Source organism: Hyperolius riggenbachi, chromosome 5, assembly GCF_040937935.1.
Source record: "Hyperolius riggenbachi isolate aHypRig1 chromosome 5, aHypRig1.pri, whole genome shotgun sequence".
Taxonomy (NCBI): domain Eukaryota; kingdom Metazoa; phylum Chordata; class Amphibia; order Anura; family Hyperoliidae; genus Hyperolius; species Hyperolius riggenbachi.
The window spans coordinates 444,774,686-444,792,127 of record NC_090650.1 but is presented as its reverse complement, the minus strand read 5'-3'; the positions used below and the strand labels follow the sequence as shown (position 1 = coordinate 444,792,127).

Genomic DNA, 17,442 nt, shown 5'->3' with positions numbered 1-17,442 from the left:
AAATACATAATAGAGAGTGTGCGTGCATGCCTGGGAATTATCTTTACATTACAATATACAGCCAGCTAAGATCGGTTTGCTATGAAGCACAGCTATTCCACAGCACTCCTCTGCACAGTGAAGCAAAGTCATGAAGCTGAAAAACTGGTTTCCATTGATCTTTGCAATATAGACAGTCAAAGAAAACAAGATTTCACTTTCAAGTTCGGTGACCCTGAGAAGCTCTGGTTGTAGGTTTGTCATAGCCCGTGGTGGGCAGCAGGGGGCAGGATAGGGCTGAGCGGTCACTGTTCTGTATGTGGTAGGTCAGAGTAGTGCCCCCCACCCAGCATTCCACACACTGGCCCTGATCCTGGGGGAACCTGTATACTCTCAGCCCTGTACACACAGCCCGGCCTGACCCGGCACACCTGCCTGACAAAGTTCAGAGCGATTCGCATACCTGAGCGGAGGCGGCTCTGATCTGGCTAATCGTTAAACTGGAGGAATGCAGACCAGTGACTGACTTTTACTGACAGTGATCTGCCACCTTCTGTACAGTGACAACAACCTGCCACATTCCCAGCACTGATAGCAGGAAACACCCCCCACCACTGACAGTGGTGTACCCCGCCCCCCCCCCCCCATTCCACAGACAGCTGCCCCACCACCCCCTCACCAACAGTGACAACAACCTGCCACATTCCCAGCACTGATAGCAGGTAACACCCCCCACCACTGACAGTGGTGTACCCCCCCCCATTCCACAGACAGCTGCCCCACCACCCCCTCACCAACAGTGACAACAACCTGCCACATTCCCAGCACTGATAGCGGGCAACACCCCCCACCACTGACAGCAAATTCATGCCTACAAAGTGCAGTCAGTGTCAGTGCTGCACTGGTGGGGGGTGCAGTCTTCGTCAGCGCTGTACTGTGGTGGCGGGTGCTGTCAGTGTTGGTGGTGCAGTCAGTGTCAGCCTGAGGGGGAGGGGGGCGCTGCAGTCAGTGTCAGCCTGGGGGGGGGGGAGGGGGCGCTGCAGTCAGTGTCGGTGCTGCACTGTGGTGGGGGGTGCAGTCAGTTCTGGCGGGTGCAGTCAGTGTCAGTGCTGCACTGTAGTAATAAATGCCTGCAGATCTCAGCAGTGATAATAGTAACTGAGTGGCAGATAAGTGACAGTACAGAAGTGCTGGGGGCTCTTTGTTCACACATAAGAGGAAGCGTCACGCCTGGATGCTGAGAAATGTAAACATAAAGAGCACAGAGATCACTCAGCCGCCAGCAGTCTGTACAGACGCAAGTGTGCGAGTGACTGACGGCAAATGTCCCAGCACTCTATATTGTGTACATGCCGCAGTGACAAATCTCCCAGCACTCTATATTGTGTACATGCTGCAGTGACAAATGTCCCAGCACTCTATATTGTGTACATGCCGCAGTGACTGACGGCAAATCTCCCAGCACTCTATATTGTGTACATGCCGCAGTGACAAATGTCCCAGCACTCTATATTGTGTACATGCTGCAGTGACTGATGGCAAATGTCCCAGCGCTCTATATTGTGTACATGCCGCAGTGACAAATGTCCCAGCACTCTATATTGTGTACATGCCGCAGTGACAAATGTCCCAACACTCTATATTGTGTACATGCCGCAGTGACAAATGTCCCAGCACTCTATATTGTGTACATGCCGCAGTGACAAATGTCCCAGCACTCTATATTGTGTACATGCCGCAGTGACAAATGTCCCAGCACTCTATATTGTGTACATGCCGCAGTGACAAATGTCCCAGCACTCTATATTGTGTACATGCCGCAGTGGCAAATGTCCCAGCACTCTATATTGTGTACATGCTGCAGTGACTGATGACAACTGTCCCAGCGCTCTATATTGTGTACATGCCGCAGTGACTGATGACAAATGTCCCAGCACTCTATATTGTGTACATGCCGCAGTAACTGATGGCAAATGTCCCAGCACTCTATATTGTGTACATGCTGCAGTGACTGATGGCAAATGTCCCAGCACTCTTTATTGTGTACATGTTGCGGTGACGAATGTCCCAGCACTCTATATTGTGTACATGCCGCAGTGGCAAATGCCCCAGCACTCTATATTGTGTACATGCTGCAGTGGCAAATGTCCCAGCACTCTATATTGTGTACATGCTGCAGTGACAAATGTCCCAGCACTCTATATTGTGTACATGCTGCAGTGACTGATGACAAATGTCCCAGCACTCTATATTGTGTACATGCCGCAGTGACCGACGGCAAATGTCCCAGCACTCTATACTGTGTACATGCCGCAGTGACTGATGACAAATGTCCCAGCACTCTATATTGTGTACATGCTGCAGTGACAAATGTCCCAGCACTCTATATTGTGTACATGCCGCAGTGACTGATGGCAAATGTCCCAGCACTCTATATTGTGTACATGCTGCAGTGACTGATGACAACTGTTCCAGCACTCTATATTGTGTACATGCCGCAGTGACTGATGACAAATGTCCCAGCACTCTATATTGTGTACATGCTGCAGTGACAAATGTCCCAGCACTCTATATTGTGTACATGCCGCAGTGACTGATGACAAATGTCCCAGCACTCTATATTGTGTACATGCTGCAGTGACAAATGTCCCAGCACTCTATATTGTGTACATGCCGCAGTGGCAAATGTCCCAGCACTCTATATTGTGTACATGCTGCAGTGGCAAATGTCCCAGCACTCTATATTGTGTACATGCCGCAGTGACAAATGTCCCAGCACTCTATATTGTGTACATGCCGCAGTGACAAATGTCCCAGCACTCTATATTGTGTACATGCCGCAGTGACAAATGTCCCAGCACTCTATATTGTGTACATGCTGCAGTGACCGATGACAACTGTCCCAGCACTCTATATTGTGTACATGCTGCAGTGGCAAATGTCCCAGCACTCTATATTGTGTACATGCCGCAGTGACTGATGACAACTGTCCCAGCACTCTATATTGTGTACATGTTGCGGTGACAAATGTCCCAGCACTCTATATTGTGTACATGCCGCAGTGACAAATGTCCCAGCACTCTATATTGTGTACATGCCGCAGTGACAAATGTCCCAGCACTCTATATTGTGTACATGCCGCAGTGACAAATGTCCCAGCACTCTATATTGTGTACATGCCGCAGTGACAAATGTCCCAGCACTCTATATTGTGTACATGCCGCAGTGACAAATGTCCCAGCACTCTATATTGTGTACATGCCGCAGTGACAAATGTCCCAGCACTCTATATTGTGTACATGCCGCAGTGACAAATGTCCCAGCACTCTATATTGTGTACATGCCGCAGTGACAAATGTCCCAGCACTCTATATTGTGTACATGCCGCAGTGACTGATGACAAATGTCCCAGCACTCTATATTGTGTACATGCCGCAGTAACTGACGGTAAATGTCCCAGCACTCTATATTGTGTACATGCCGCAGTAACTGACGGTAAATGTCCCAGCACTCTATATTGTGTACATGCCGCAGTGACCGACGGCAAATGTCCCAGCACTCTATATTGTGTACATGCCGCAGTGACCGACGGCAAATGTCCCAGCACTCTATACTGTGTACATGCCGCAGTGACTGATGACAAATGTCCCAGCACTCTATATTGTGTACATGCCGCAGTGACAAATGTCCCAGCACTCTATATTGTGTACATGCTGCAGTGACTGACGGCAAATGTCCCAGCACTCTATACTGTGTACATGCCGCAGTGACTGATGACAAATGTCCCAGCACTCTATATTGTGTACATGCCGCAGTGACATGTCCCAGCACTCTATATTGTGTACATGCCGCAGTGACAAATGTCCCAGCACTCTATATTGTGTACATGCCGCAGTGACAAATGTCCCAGCACCCTATATTGTGTACATGCCGCAGTGACAAATGTCCCAGCACTTTATATTGTGTACATGCCGCAGTGACCGATGACAACTGTCCCAGCACTCTATATTGTGTACATGCCGCAGTAACTGACGGTAAATGTCCCAGCACTCTATATTATGTACATGCCGCAGTGACTGACGGCAAATGTCCCAGCACTCTATACTGTGTACATGCCGCAGTGACTGATGACAAATGTCCCAGCACTCTATATTGTGTACATGCCGCAGTGACAAATGTCCCAGCACTCTATATTGTGTACATGCCGCAGTGACAAATGTCCCAGCACTCTATATTGTGTACATGCCGCAGTGACCGATGACAAATGTCCCAGCACTCTATATTGTGTACATGTCGCAGTGACTGACGGCAAATGTCCCAGCACTCTACATTGTGTACATGCTGCAGTGACTGATGACAAATGTCCCAGCACTCTATATTGTGTACATGCTGCAGTGACTGATGACAAATGTCCCAACACTCTATACTGTGTACATGCCGCAGTGACTGACGGTAAATGTCCCAGCACTCTATATTGTGTACATGCCGCAGTGACTGACGGTAAATGTCCCAGCACTCTATATTGTGTACATGCCGCAGTGACTGACGGTAAATGTCCCAGCACTCTATATTGTGTACATGCCGCAGTGACTGACGGTAAATGTCCCAGCACTCTATATTGTGTACATGCCGCAGTGACTGACGGTAAATGTCCCAGCACTCTATATTGTGTACATGCCGCAGTGACTGATGGCAAATGTCCCAGCACTCTATATTGTGTACATGCCGCAGTGACTGATGGCAAATGTCCCAGCACTCTATATTGTGTACATGGATCGGCGAGTATGAGAGGTGTAATTACAGCACTATTCTGAGGGCCCCCAACCTGAGGCACAGCAGCCCCCTTCCCAGGGCATGTGATTTCGCTATTCACTAGGAACAGTCAGTGAGATGCGGATAATTCTGAGTTGATGCAAGATTATGCATTCCCTTTTGGTAACTCCTCAGGAAGTTCTCATCCCTCTCAGTTGTATCCCAGCACGTTTGCGGCGTTCCCCTTTACCTTCCGCTCAGCCGCATTCCTCGCAGCCCCTCCCAGGCCGGGATTAGGGATAATCAGAGGTAGGACTTCCCGTAAATACAAGTTATGGGATATAATCTCTTCCAGAGAAGAGGCGGCCGATGAAAGACATTCTCTGCCTCGGGGTAAAGTCTCACTTACACCCTGGCCAGGAAGCGGCCATATTGCTTTCTATGGAAGTAAACAGAGGGCTGAGCCGGCTCCCATGTCGCTCTATTGTGCCAGCAAGGCTACAATGCTGGGCGGGGTCCAACGGCTGGCGGGGGAATCCAGGGAGGGGCCCCAACGCTGGCACTGTGCCTCCAACCTCACACAACAATGTGCTACACAGGAAGCTGTTCATTACACGGCAGCGTAGTGGATAGCACCCTTGCCTGGCAGCGCTGGGTCCCCGGTTCAAATCTCATCCAGGTCACTATCTGCATGGAGTTTGTATGTTCTCCCAGTGTCTGCGTGGGTTTCCTCCGGGTACACTGGTTTCCTCCCACATCCCAAAAACATACAGATAAGTTAATTGGCTTCCCCCTAAATTGGCCATAGACTACGATACATACACTACACATGTGACTATAGAAAGAATTAGATTGTGAGATCCTCCGAGGGACAGTCAGTGACAAGACAATAGTCCACAGTTCTCTCTCTAGAAGTTCCCATACATCAGATGATGGGCAGATCGAAAAGAGACATATCAATCTCTGATCGGATCTGATTGGACAGAGATCGGTCGGCTGCTCATATATTGCAGGATGATTCCAAATCAATTTAATGCTGAAATCAATCTGCCTTGTGACTGCCCCCCTAATATTCAATATGCTCCCCCTGGTGCTCAGTGCACTATACATTATCTGTCCGTGTACGCCGCTGGCTCCAGGCTCTGTCCATACATGCGCCCCTTGTGGTTGCCGTAGTAACCTGGACACTTGTGTGATGTCACAGTCATGTATGCTGGCAACCATGTGGGGTACGGATGGAGGAGGCACTGGACACATCGGGGGTTCCGCCGCATTCACCACTCGTCCCGATATCGCTTGCCATTACCGCCGCGCACCCGACCGACCACGACGGACAAAATCCTGCAGCACGTCCAATCAACATGCTTGGCCTGAAATTGGTCGAACTGTCGATTGCATGCACTTGGCAGCACCAATTTTCATCCGATAATTAGCGAATCAGATAGTCGATCGGCTGCCAATTCGCTAGATGTAAGGTCACCATACCTCCAGATCCCCCTGCTCCCTCCCTATTGCTCACTGGCATATTCTGTTATTTACCGCCAGTTAACAGATAGATAACAGAACGCAGTAAATCCCGGTACAGACGTCAGCTCATCAAACACAATCGTTTGTGATCATTCCTGAGATCTTCGAGTCCCCAGTGTTGTTAACAACATCACTACGGAACAGACAGATCGGACCAATAACGACCAATCACAACGATTGTCACTGCAGCGTGCTGCCTCACACTCGTACCTGCGCTTCCCCATCTCCGCAGAACAGTAGCCAAGCAGTGTGTCTGTACAGCGATTGTTACTAATGCTGTCATCCAAAATGATCATGAAAAATGCCTTGCACCAATGCCTATGGAGCATCTGTCTGGACCGCTCTACCTGCTCATATGCTAGTTATGTAAACAAACTCACTGGAGATAAGAACAGACACCACAGATTTTAAAGGGAAGGTTCAGGGAAACCTTTAAAAAAAATAAAAATCCATATCCACTTACCTGGGGCTTCCTCCAGCCCGTGGCAGGCAGGAGGTGCCCTCGCCGCCGCTCCAGAGGCTTCCAGTCGTCTTCGGTGGCCGACCCGACCTGGCCAGGCCGGCTGCCAGGTCGGGCTCTTCTGCGTCCCACGCGGGCGCGCTGACGTCATCGGACGTCCTCCGGGCTGTACTGCGCAGGCGCAGTAGTTCTGTGCCTGTGCAGTACAGCCCGGCGGACGTTCGATGACGTCAGCGCGCCCGCGTGGGACGCAGAAGAGCCCGTCCTTGGAGCGCAGAAGAGCCCGACCTGGCAGCCGGCCTGGCCAGGTCGGGTCGGCCACCGAAGACGACCGGAAGCCTCTGGAGCGGCGGCGAGGGCACCTCCTGCCTGCCACGGGCTGGAGGAAGCCCCAGGTAAGTGGATATGGATTTTTATTTTTTTAAAGGTTTCCCTGAACCTTCCCTTTAAGGCAGATTCCGTCAGACCCATTATCTTCAACATGTCCAATCAGATTGGACAGGTTGGAAGTAATCGATCTGGCAGTACATCTCATAGTGTGTGCCAGGCATTAGGGGCTAAATTACCAAGCGTCTAATGCTGTAAAATAATTAAATATAAATAGTATTCTGTAAAGTGCGTATAAAACGCGTTTAAACCAGGACTCCAGCAATGCCGTTTATATGCTGAATAAATCATTAATTTCACAGAGATAATCTTGTAAACAAATCAGACAATATTTTCATAAAACCGGATTGTTTAACTTTGCCATATCCAATGTGTGACTTTTGTGAGTATAAAATATGGAGGAAAAAAAACTACAAATTGAGAAATTGCACAAAAAGGCAAGTTAATAGTGGCAAAAACTGCAATCACATGACAGTGCGTTTGCGATTTGTAGAGGGCATCAGCAATGTGTATCAGACTCCGTGTGTGATACGCAGACACACCAGGCAATGTATGGGCCGCACCGTCTGCTGTGTACGCCAATGTGCAGCACGGCTGTATGTCCTGACAAGGCACCGCTGCACTAACGTGACCGCCATGCGCTTCTGCAACGCACAGCCACGCCATAGTGTGATCAGGCCGTCAGTGTAAAAGGCCCCATTTGACAATATGAGGAATGCAGCAAGTGAAGTGAGACTCTGAATGGGGAGATCTCCCCACTGGAGAAACTGAATAATAAATAAAAGTGGGTGGAGGATTCCAACACACAGAAGTCCACCCATAACTGCAATTTCCACAGAGGAAACAAAGTTTGTTGTTACAGGAGTTGAGTTGTCATAGTAACGGACTCAGCATAGCTGTCTCCATAGCAACACACAGTCATTAGGAAACAGCTGGCTTTAAACTGAACAGAGACAAGAAACTGATAACAGATTTATCCAGGAAATGGAATAATAGTAAAAAAAAAAATCACCAGACATCATAAAAGAGCAGCTTCATAACCCGCAGATTATAGCAAGCGACAGGGCCCCACCTGCACCCCTAATGTCACAGGACTGCACCCCCCCCCAAATGTTACAGGATATGTCCTGCCCCTTCATATCACAGCACTGCCCCCCAAATGTTACAGGACAGATCCTGCCCCCTCCATATCACAGGACTGCTCCTCCCCCTCCACATCTCAGGTCTGCACCCCCAAATGTTACAGGACAGATGCTGCACCTCCCCCCTTATTAACACTTAACTGCTGCTGTACCCCCCCCCCCCCCCCCCCCCATGTAACTTCCCCAAATACAGGACAGCTCCAGTAACCCCCACATATTGCAGGACTGCCTCACCAAATAAAGGATTGCTACAGCCCCCCAATATCACAGGTCTGATCCCCAAAATATGGGACCCCTCCAGGCAGCACCCCTTCTAGATCTCTGGACCTCAGAAAGTCTCGGAGCTGTAAGAGGCTTCCTCTCACCTTTCCATTGCTAGACCCCAGAGCTGACACTCTATCCCCTGGTGCAGCCCAGCAGTGGTAGTAACAGGTCCTCAGTATGTGTGACACTCCATATACAGTATACATGACATATACACACTCCATACATACATGACATACATACACACTCCATATACAGCATACATACATGACACACACACGCAGCACACACTGTACAGGACGAGGATGAGAAGGCAGAATTTGCAGCAGAGATAAGTTTATGTGACGTCACGCTGATCGGGGTGACCGTCCCCTGGTGCGCGTGACACGGGAGCAGGGGGACCCCCCCCCGGGGGGAGTGACGTCAGAGCAGGGGGACCCCCCGGGGGGAGGAGTGACGTCAGAGCAGGGGCAGCACCCACCTGCACAGCAGAGCTTCTGGTAGAGGTGCGCGGAGCTCCCGTCCAGCCAGGCGGCGCCGTCCAGCAGCAGCTCCCGCTTATAGGTGTAATACCAGGCGGAGGTGACCGGCCGCTCCATCCCGAGTCTCCCTCCTGCCGCTGCAGCCTCCTCCGGTGTGACAGCCCCGCCCCCATCCCATGTCAGCTCCGCCGCCCGGGAGGTGCCGCTCTCCATCCTCCTCCCTCCTCCAGCAGCAGCCGCAACTCTGTATCCAGCAACCCGTCCCAGCCGAACTCTGCTACACTGTATCTATATCACTGTGTGTAATACCGGCGTGCGGCCTGCAGGGGGCGCCCCTCCCCCGCCAGCACTGCTGCATACCTGTTCCAATAACTGCAGCTGCATATCACACACTATCCCCAGCCTCCTCTGCTACACTATCTATATGTGTGTAATACCAGCGTGCGGCCTACAGGGGGCGCCCCTCCCCCGCCAGCACTGCTGCATACCTGTTCCAATAACTGCAGCTGCTCATCACACACTATCCCCAGCCTCCTCTGCTATACTATCTATATGTGTGTAATACCAGCGTGCGGCCTACAGGGGGCGCCCCTCCCCCGCCAGCACTGCTGCATACCTGTTCCAATAACTGCAGCTGCATATCACACACTATCCCCAGCCTCCTCTGCTACACTATCTATATGTGTGTAATACCAGCGTGCGGCCTACAGGGGGCGCCCCTCCCCCGCCACTACTGCATACCTGTTCCAATAACCCCAGCTGCACATCACACACTATACCCAGCCTCCTCTGCTACACTGTATCTATACTTGTCCCTCCCCCAGCACTGCTGCATACCTGTTCCAATATCCCCAGCTGCTCATCACACACTATCCCCAGCCTCACTCTGCTACACTGTATCTATACTAGCCCCTCCCCCAGCACTGCTGCATACCTGTTCCAATAACCCCAGCTGCTCATCACACACTATCCCCAGCCTCACTCTGCTACACTGTATCTATACCAGCCCCTCCCCCGGCACTGCTGCATACCTGTTCCAATATCCCCAGCTGCTCATCACACACTATCCCCAGCCTCCTCTGCTACACTGTATCTATACCAGCCCCTCCCCCAGCACTGCTGCATACCTGTTCCAATAACTGCAGCTGCACATCACACATTATCCCCAGCCTCCTCTACTACACTAGCCCCTCCCCCAGCACTGCTGCATACCTGTTCCAATATCTGCAGCTGCACATCACACACTATCCCCAGCCTCACTCTGCTACACTGTATCTATATGTGTGTAATATCAACGTGCGGCCTGCAGGGGGCGCCCCTCCCCCGCCAGCACTGCTGCATACCTGTTCCAATAACTGCAGCTGCTCATCACACACTATCCCCAGCCTCACTCTGCTACACTGTATCTATATGTGTGTAATACCAGCGCGCGGCCTCCAGGGGGTGCCCCTCCCCCGCCAGAGCTGCATACCTGTTCCAATAACCCCAGCTACTCATCACACACTATCCTCAGCCTCACTCTGCTACACTGTATCTATACCAGCCCCTCCCCCAGCACTGCTGCTGCATACCTGTTCCAATAACTGCAGCTGCACATCACACACTATCCCCAGCCTCCTCTGCTACACTGTATCTATACCAGCCCCTCCCCCAGCACTGCTGCATACCTGTTCCAATAACTGCAGCTGCACATCACACACTATCCCCAGCCTCCTCTGCTACACTGTATCTATACCAGCCCCTCCCCCAGCACTTCTGCATACCTGTTCCAATAACTGCAGCTGCACATCACACACTATCCCCAGCCTCCTCTGCTACACTGTATCTGTACCAGCCCCTCCCCCAGCACTGCTGCATACCTGTTCCAATAACACCAGCTGCTCATCACACACTATCCCCAGCCACACTGTATCTATATGTTTGTAATACCAGCGTGTGGCCTCCAGGGGGTGCCCCTCCCCCAGCACTGCTGCATACCTGTTCCAATAACCCCAGCTGCACATCACACACTATCCCCAGCCTCCTCTGCTACACTGTATCTATACTAGCCCCTCCCCCAGCACTGCTGCATACCTGTTCCAATAACCCCAGCTACTCATCACACACTATCCTCAGCCTCACTCTGCTACACTGTATCTATACCAGCCCCTCCCCCAGCACTGCTGCATACCTGTTCCAATAACTGCAGCTACACATCACACACTATCCACAGCCTCCTCTGCTACACTGTATCTATACCAGCCCCTCCCCCAGCACTGCTGCATACCTGTTCCAATAACCCCAGCTACTCATCACATACTATCCTCAGCCTCCTCTGCTACACTGTATCTATACTAGCCCCTCCCCCAGCACTGCTGCATACCTGTTCCAATAACCCCAGCTACTCATCACACACTATCCTCAGCCTCACTCTGCTACACTGTATCTATACTAGCCCCTCCCCCAGCACTGCTGCATTCCTGTTCCAATAACCCCAGCTACACATCACACACTATCCACAGCCTCCTCTGCTACACTGTATCTATACCAGCCCCTCCCCCAGCACTGCTGCATACCTGTTCCAATAACTGCAGCTACACATCACACACTATCCCCAGCCTCCTCTGCTACACTGTATCTATACCAGCCCCTCCCCCAGCACTGCTGCATACCTGTTCCAATAACCCCAGCTACTCATCACATACTATCCTCAGCCTCCTCTGCTACACTGTATCTATACTAGCCCCTCCCCCAGCACTGCTGCATACCTGTTCCAATAACCCCAGCTACTCATCACACACTATCCTCAGCCTCCTCTGCTACACTGTATCTATACCAGCCCCTCCCCCAGCACTGCTGCATACCTGTTCCAATAACTGCAGCTACACATCACACACTATCCTCAGCCTCCTCTGCTACACTGTATCTGTACTAGCCCCTCCCCCAGCACTGCTGCATACCTGTTCCAATAACCCCAGCTGCTCATCACACACTATCCCCAGCCTCCTCTGCTACACTGTATCTATACCAGCCCCTCCCCCAGCACTGCTGCATACCTGTTCCAATAACTGCAGCTACACATCACACACTATCCCCAGCCTCCTCTGCTACACTGTATCTATACCAGCCCCTCCCCCAGCACTGCTGCATACCTGTTCCAATAACTGCAGCTGCACATCACACACTATCCCCAGCCTCCTCTGCTACACTGTATCTATACCAGCCCCTCCCCCAGCACTGCTGCATACCTGTTCCAATAACTGCAGCTGCACATCACACACTATCCCCAGCTACAGCTGCCACCTCTGGTCAGATTCTGATTGGACAGTGATGGATGGCATACACCTTGCTGCGTGACGATGTCAGTCTCATATTGTCAGACATGCGCAAAATGCGATGTCACAGAACTGCCTGTTACTGGTCTCTGAGTTATTATTGAAAAGTTATAAAAAACGTATTTAAGAGCAGAAAAGATTGAAATCTTCCAGATCTCATTGTCTTCAATCAGTCCTGTTACTGGTTTATACAGACGCTTTATAGTTAATAATGTCCACATTAAGGTTACAGGTGTACATTAAACTCACACAGGTGTACATTAAGGTTACAGGTGTACATTAAACTCACACAGGTGTACATTAAGGTTACAGGTGTACATTAAACTCACACAGGTGTAAATTAACCCGCATGATTGCTATAGAAGGATTATGAGGCAATCCAGAGCGTATAATGAGAGCGCAAATTGTGCAGTCACACAAGTTAATCCACTTTGTCTGGTGCCGGGAATTCTGGGTAACAGGAAACATGGAGGATAAACTATATGAAGATTACTAGCTCAATGAGATGCTAATATTCGTGGGCTTGCATGCAAATCATATGCAGCCGATTGGCCCAATTTGCAAGTACTTTGCATATCTGAATGCAAGCCACGCCGGGTTTCTGTCACCTGCATGAGCCATGACTGGGCCCGGCGCGCACCAAAATCCTCTTGCAGATCCGCAAAACGCTAGAGGTTTTTGCACCAGATATTCAGAACGATTCTAGGCATGTATAGGGCCCTTTTGCACTTTTGCAATGCTGAATCGCAAATTGGTAGGGTCTGCTACACAACATAGCAATCGCAGTAGGTAATTTCCACTACCGCTATTTGCGGAGCGATTTTTGCCAGGATTTTGCTATGCAGTGCATTGCATAGCAAAATCACAATCGCCGAGAAAAATGAGGACTTTGCTGAATTGCAATCGCTAGCATTTAGCGCAAACGCTAGCGATTGCTAGAGGAAAAGGGCCCTTAGAGGTTTTCTAAACATAACTAGCGTTATTTGGAATGTTTTTGTGTAGCAGATTTCATATTTTGTTACAGTAAAGCTGTGAGACCCCCGTTCACATCTAAAATCGCAAAACGCTAGCGATTACCACTAGCGTTTTGCGGGAGTGATTTTTCCACGATTAATGCAGAAAAATCACTGGACACTGTAGCGTTTTGGGAGCGATCGCAATTAGCGGTTCTATACATGCTAATCGTGATCGCTCAGGAATCGCCGGCAAAACGCTGCATGTAAGGCGTTTGCGGTTAACGCTAACCGCAAAACGCTGATCTACTGCCATAGGATTAAATGGCTAGCGGGTTTTAAAAAAACACTAGCGGTTTGCGGTGAGCGGTAATCGCGCGATTCCTGCTCAAGTGTGAATAGACCCTTACTGAACAGCTTCTGTAACAAAACCCCCTGGAAAGCCGATCTGATCTGGCGTTTTTCAGAGCTGTTTTCCACTTTCCTATACTTTAACATTGAGGAAGAAACGCTTCAGAAATCTACAAAAATGCTGCAGCCCCTGAGTTTGCCTTTGTGGAAAAAACGAGCCGCTCTGGTGTGCACCAGCCCATTCACTGTCATTAGCCAAGCGGTTTTCCCCCTGCAAGTGTTTTAAAATATGCTTTAGAACCGCTCCGCTGTGCACCAGCCCTGAGTCCTGTACAGAGGTGTTGCTAGTCTACAGGCTATCAATGCATTCTGTTGCTATGGAGAGAGGTGGGGACACAGCAGCGGAGCAGTGCGGAGGAGGCGGGGTGAGATGTAGGACAATAGGTAGAGTCCTACCCCCTGGCCCCCCCATCATTATCCAGTCCTCCAATCTTTCTCCAGCGATCTCAAGTGGCAGTGTCACACATCCCCACTTGCCGCAATGCATGCTGGTAGATGTACACAACAGGGGAGGGGCCAGAGAGAAGCCCCCCTCAGTAGTGCCCATCACCCCTTCCACCCCCCAAGGCCCACTCTATTTATGACCCTCCCTTAGGATAGGAGAACCTCTTTCCCAAAATACTTAGAAGTGGACCTGAACTCTTGCACAGGACAGAAGGAAACAGAGAAATGCCCCCTGTATGTATTTAGAAAGCCTGTCTAATTCCCCTTCATCTGTGACTAATCACAGGTCACAATTTGATCTCTCAGCTGTCAGCTCAGGAATCTCCTCAGCCTTGGTAGAGCAGCTAATTTATAAACACAGGATGTTACCAATATGTCTACTTCTATGAAAGCAGGAAGTAGACACAGCAGATTTATTGCAGGATTTATATCAGCTGTAATAAAAATGTTTTTCTTTAAGGGTTATAATGCTGTTGCTTATCTTTACATCAGAGACGAAGCTCTGAGGTTTAAGGTGGTACATTTATATTTACAATACTTTGTATTATTTTGTAAAGGGGGGATTCCTGCCAGTAGTAGTGGTAGCGGTGTGTTTGGGGGTCTCAGTACATCAGGAGATCGCAGTGACTGTGTGACGACGTTACATTATTTGTTCTATGTTATGGCGCTGTTCTGTTATTCCACGATTTCGGTCACGGATCTGAAGCTGAAACAAAGAGGCGATTATTGTGTCCGGCGGTATTCCCAGCAATGTCTAATACCTGCCTGGGACGGTCCCAGGACATCGGGGACATCTGGCAATTGCATGGCGAGCTGGCTGTGGGCGCCCGTCTAACAGGAAACCACCATATGTACCGCGCCTCTGCGGCTTTCACCAGCGCCTCACTTTTTCCAGCTCCGGAGTAGAATTGGAAGCAGCCGTTCCAAAAGCATGGAAAATTCCAGAAAAGAATAGCGAGGAGGACCCTGCGGAGGGCTGGCGGGAAGGGTCGGGTTACGGGGACGAGGCCAGACCCTATTACTAGCGCCGCCGCAAGCAGATGGGGGAGGGGCGGATCGCTTTCCAAAAATTAAGCCTGTAAATCCATTTCCCAGAAATCCCGGAGTCTGGCATGGCGCCCCCCCCAATCCTCTCACAATCCGAGCGGACGCAGTCTGCGGAATTCAGAGAGGCATGGGAAGGCGAAGCGATGTCCTGAGGCTCCACCCACATCTGATGTATAGATAAATACTGATGGATAAAGGTGTCCATACATTACTCGATCTTCCTGTTCTATGGATCATTCGATTATTTTATCGGATCAACGAGAATCGAGTATCTTCTGCTCGATTGATGGAGATTGGCCGATATCTGGATGAATCAGCAAATTACTCAATCGGGCAGGATGGAAAACATCGGCCAATCGTAAAGGAGTCGGTTAAGGTTCACGTGATTTCGATCAACACAATCGATTTTTGGTGTCAGAGCATGAAGGCACAACATCGATCAACTCGATTGGTGAAGGAGAATCGCCAGGATCTCGCTTGTAGTGTGTGGGCCACTAGCTGATCGACTTTCAATCAACCATAATGTAGTTGATCATTGCCCAAGGAAATCAATTTCTTATTTAGGAATGTATGACCATCTTAAAACCATTTCAGTCTTATCTCCCACCAATGATGAGACCTCCACTAAGGCCCCTCCTCCTGCAGCATTATCTCCACTAAGGCCCCTCCCCGCTGCAGCATGTCCTCCACTAAGTCCCCCCCCCCTGCAGCATTACCTCCACTAAGGCTCCTCCCCACAGCAGCATGTCCTCCACTAAGCCCCCCCCCTTCCAGCATGTCCTCCACTAAGGCCCCTCCCCTTGCAGCATTACCTCCACTTAAGCCACTCCCACTGCAGTATTACCTACACTATGGCCCCTCCCCCCTCCGGTGTTTCCATCCAACTTTCAGTCACGGCCAAAGACCCAACGCCAGGGACACCACACTCCACATCAAACTGAAATGTCACTTTTTCTTCAAAACAGCCAGGGCACTATCTGCACGGAGTTTGTATGTTCTCCCTGTGTCTAGGTGGGTTTCCTCCGGGCACTCTGCTTTCCTCGCACATCCCAAAAACATACAGATTACTTAATTGGCTTCCCCTTAAATTGGCCCACATACACTACACAACACATGCATAGGACTGTGGTAGGGACTAGATTGTGAGGACAGTTAGTGACAAGACAATATATAACTCTGTACAGCGCTGCAGAAGATGTCAGCGCTCTATAAATACTAAATAAATGGAACATCTGATCGGTTTCTGGCCGCTGGGATTGGTGGGAGTGGGGGGGGCACATTGGTCAGAGGACAACCTATGGAACAGAATGTAAAAATAAACGCTCAGGCGGTGAGTCAGACACTTTCCAGCGGCGCTGCCAATCTGGCAAGGGAAGTGCCAGGGCTACCGCCAGCTACCAGCGTGGCCAGGAGGGTCTGCGGCACACAGGGAGGGGCCGCTTCCTTTCTGTGGCTGGAGACAGATGAATAATCACATAAAAAGGCGAAGAAACGTTAGTGAGTCATCGCAGGCAGAGGAGACACCCGGGGCCCAGTCCATGGAACGGAGGGGGGGGGGGGGGGGGACATAGTGGTGGACATCACAAGACTTTGGCTTCTGCAGTATATAATATAGTATATCCAGAACACTCCCCATCTGACAGAGGAAGGAGTCTCCATCACAAATAGGATAGCTCATAACATCTTTATAGGTCAGCACAAGATTCCCATAGGAGTGGAACAATACATTTGAATGGAAATCTACATTAAGTTAGATGACATTTGTGTAAGTCTATGACCCCGAACTGCAGAGAGTGCCGATGGCTTTATAGAAAAGAGTTTGATCTCTATAACCCACAGAACGGATGGATAAACAGGCCGAGGACCGACTAGAGTGATCTGGGATCGCCAACGCTTCCAGAAATCGCTGTGCCAACGATAGTGGATGGAGGCGAACGCACTGCAGAGATTCAATGTCAAGAATCACCAATATATACATAGCAACTTCAAAAAGCGATTTTGCAGCGATTGCTACCCAAAAACCCACAGCTTACCCAAAATCACCTGCAGAGCTTGAAGGGCCCCATTCACCCTGGAGCGATTTGTGGGCGTTTACCGCTGATCGGCGAATCCCCATCGCTTTTTAAAGTACTAGTGTAATGAAAAACATATGGCACTGATCTCACTGCTGCACTCGCTGGCGATTCGCTATAAACGCGAACGTGATGCATGCAGCGATTTTTCCGCGATTGCAATGTTAAAAAAGCGAATAGTCATTGCTCAAAAAAGGTAAAAATGTCC

General features: G+C 50.1%; 1 protein-coding gene across 9 annotated transcripts in view; it reads right to left on the bottom strand.

Annotated features, from left to right (window-relative positions):
- The window catches only part of PLEC (plectin), a 367,871-nt gene that overhangs the window by 155,959 nt on the left and 194,470 nt on the right, over nucleotides 1–17,442 (bottom strand). The window contains exon 1 of one of the 9 annotated variants that reach the window (XM_068238144.1): nucleotides 8,993–9,129. The exons of the other annotated variants lie outside the window; for them this stretch is intronic. Within the exon in view, the coding sequence (XP_068094245.1) occupies nucleotides 8,993–9,110 (118 nt within the window). The 5' untranslated portion in view covers nucleotides 9,111–9,129. Of the gene's footprint in view, nucleotides 1–8,992; nucleotides 9,130–17,442 lie in introns of those variants that run through there. 9 annotated transcript variants of the gene reach the window in all.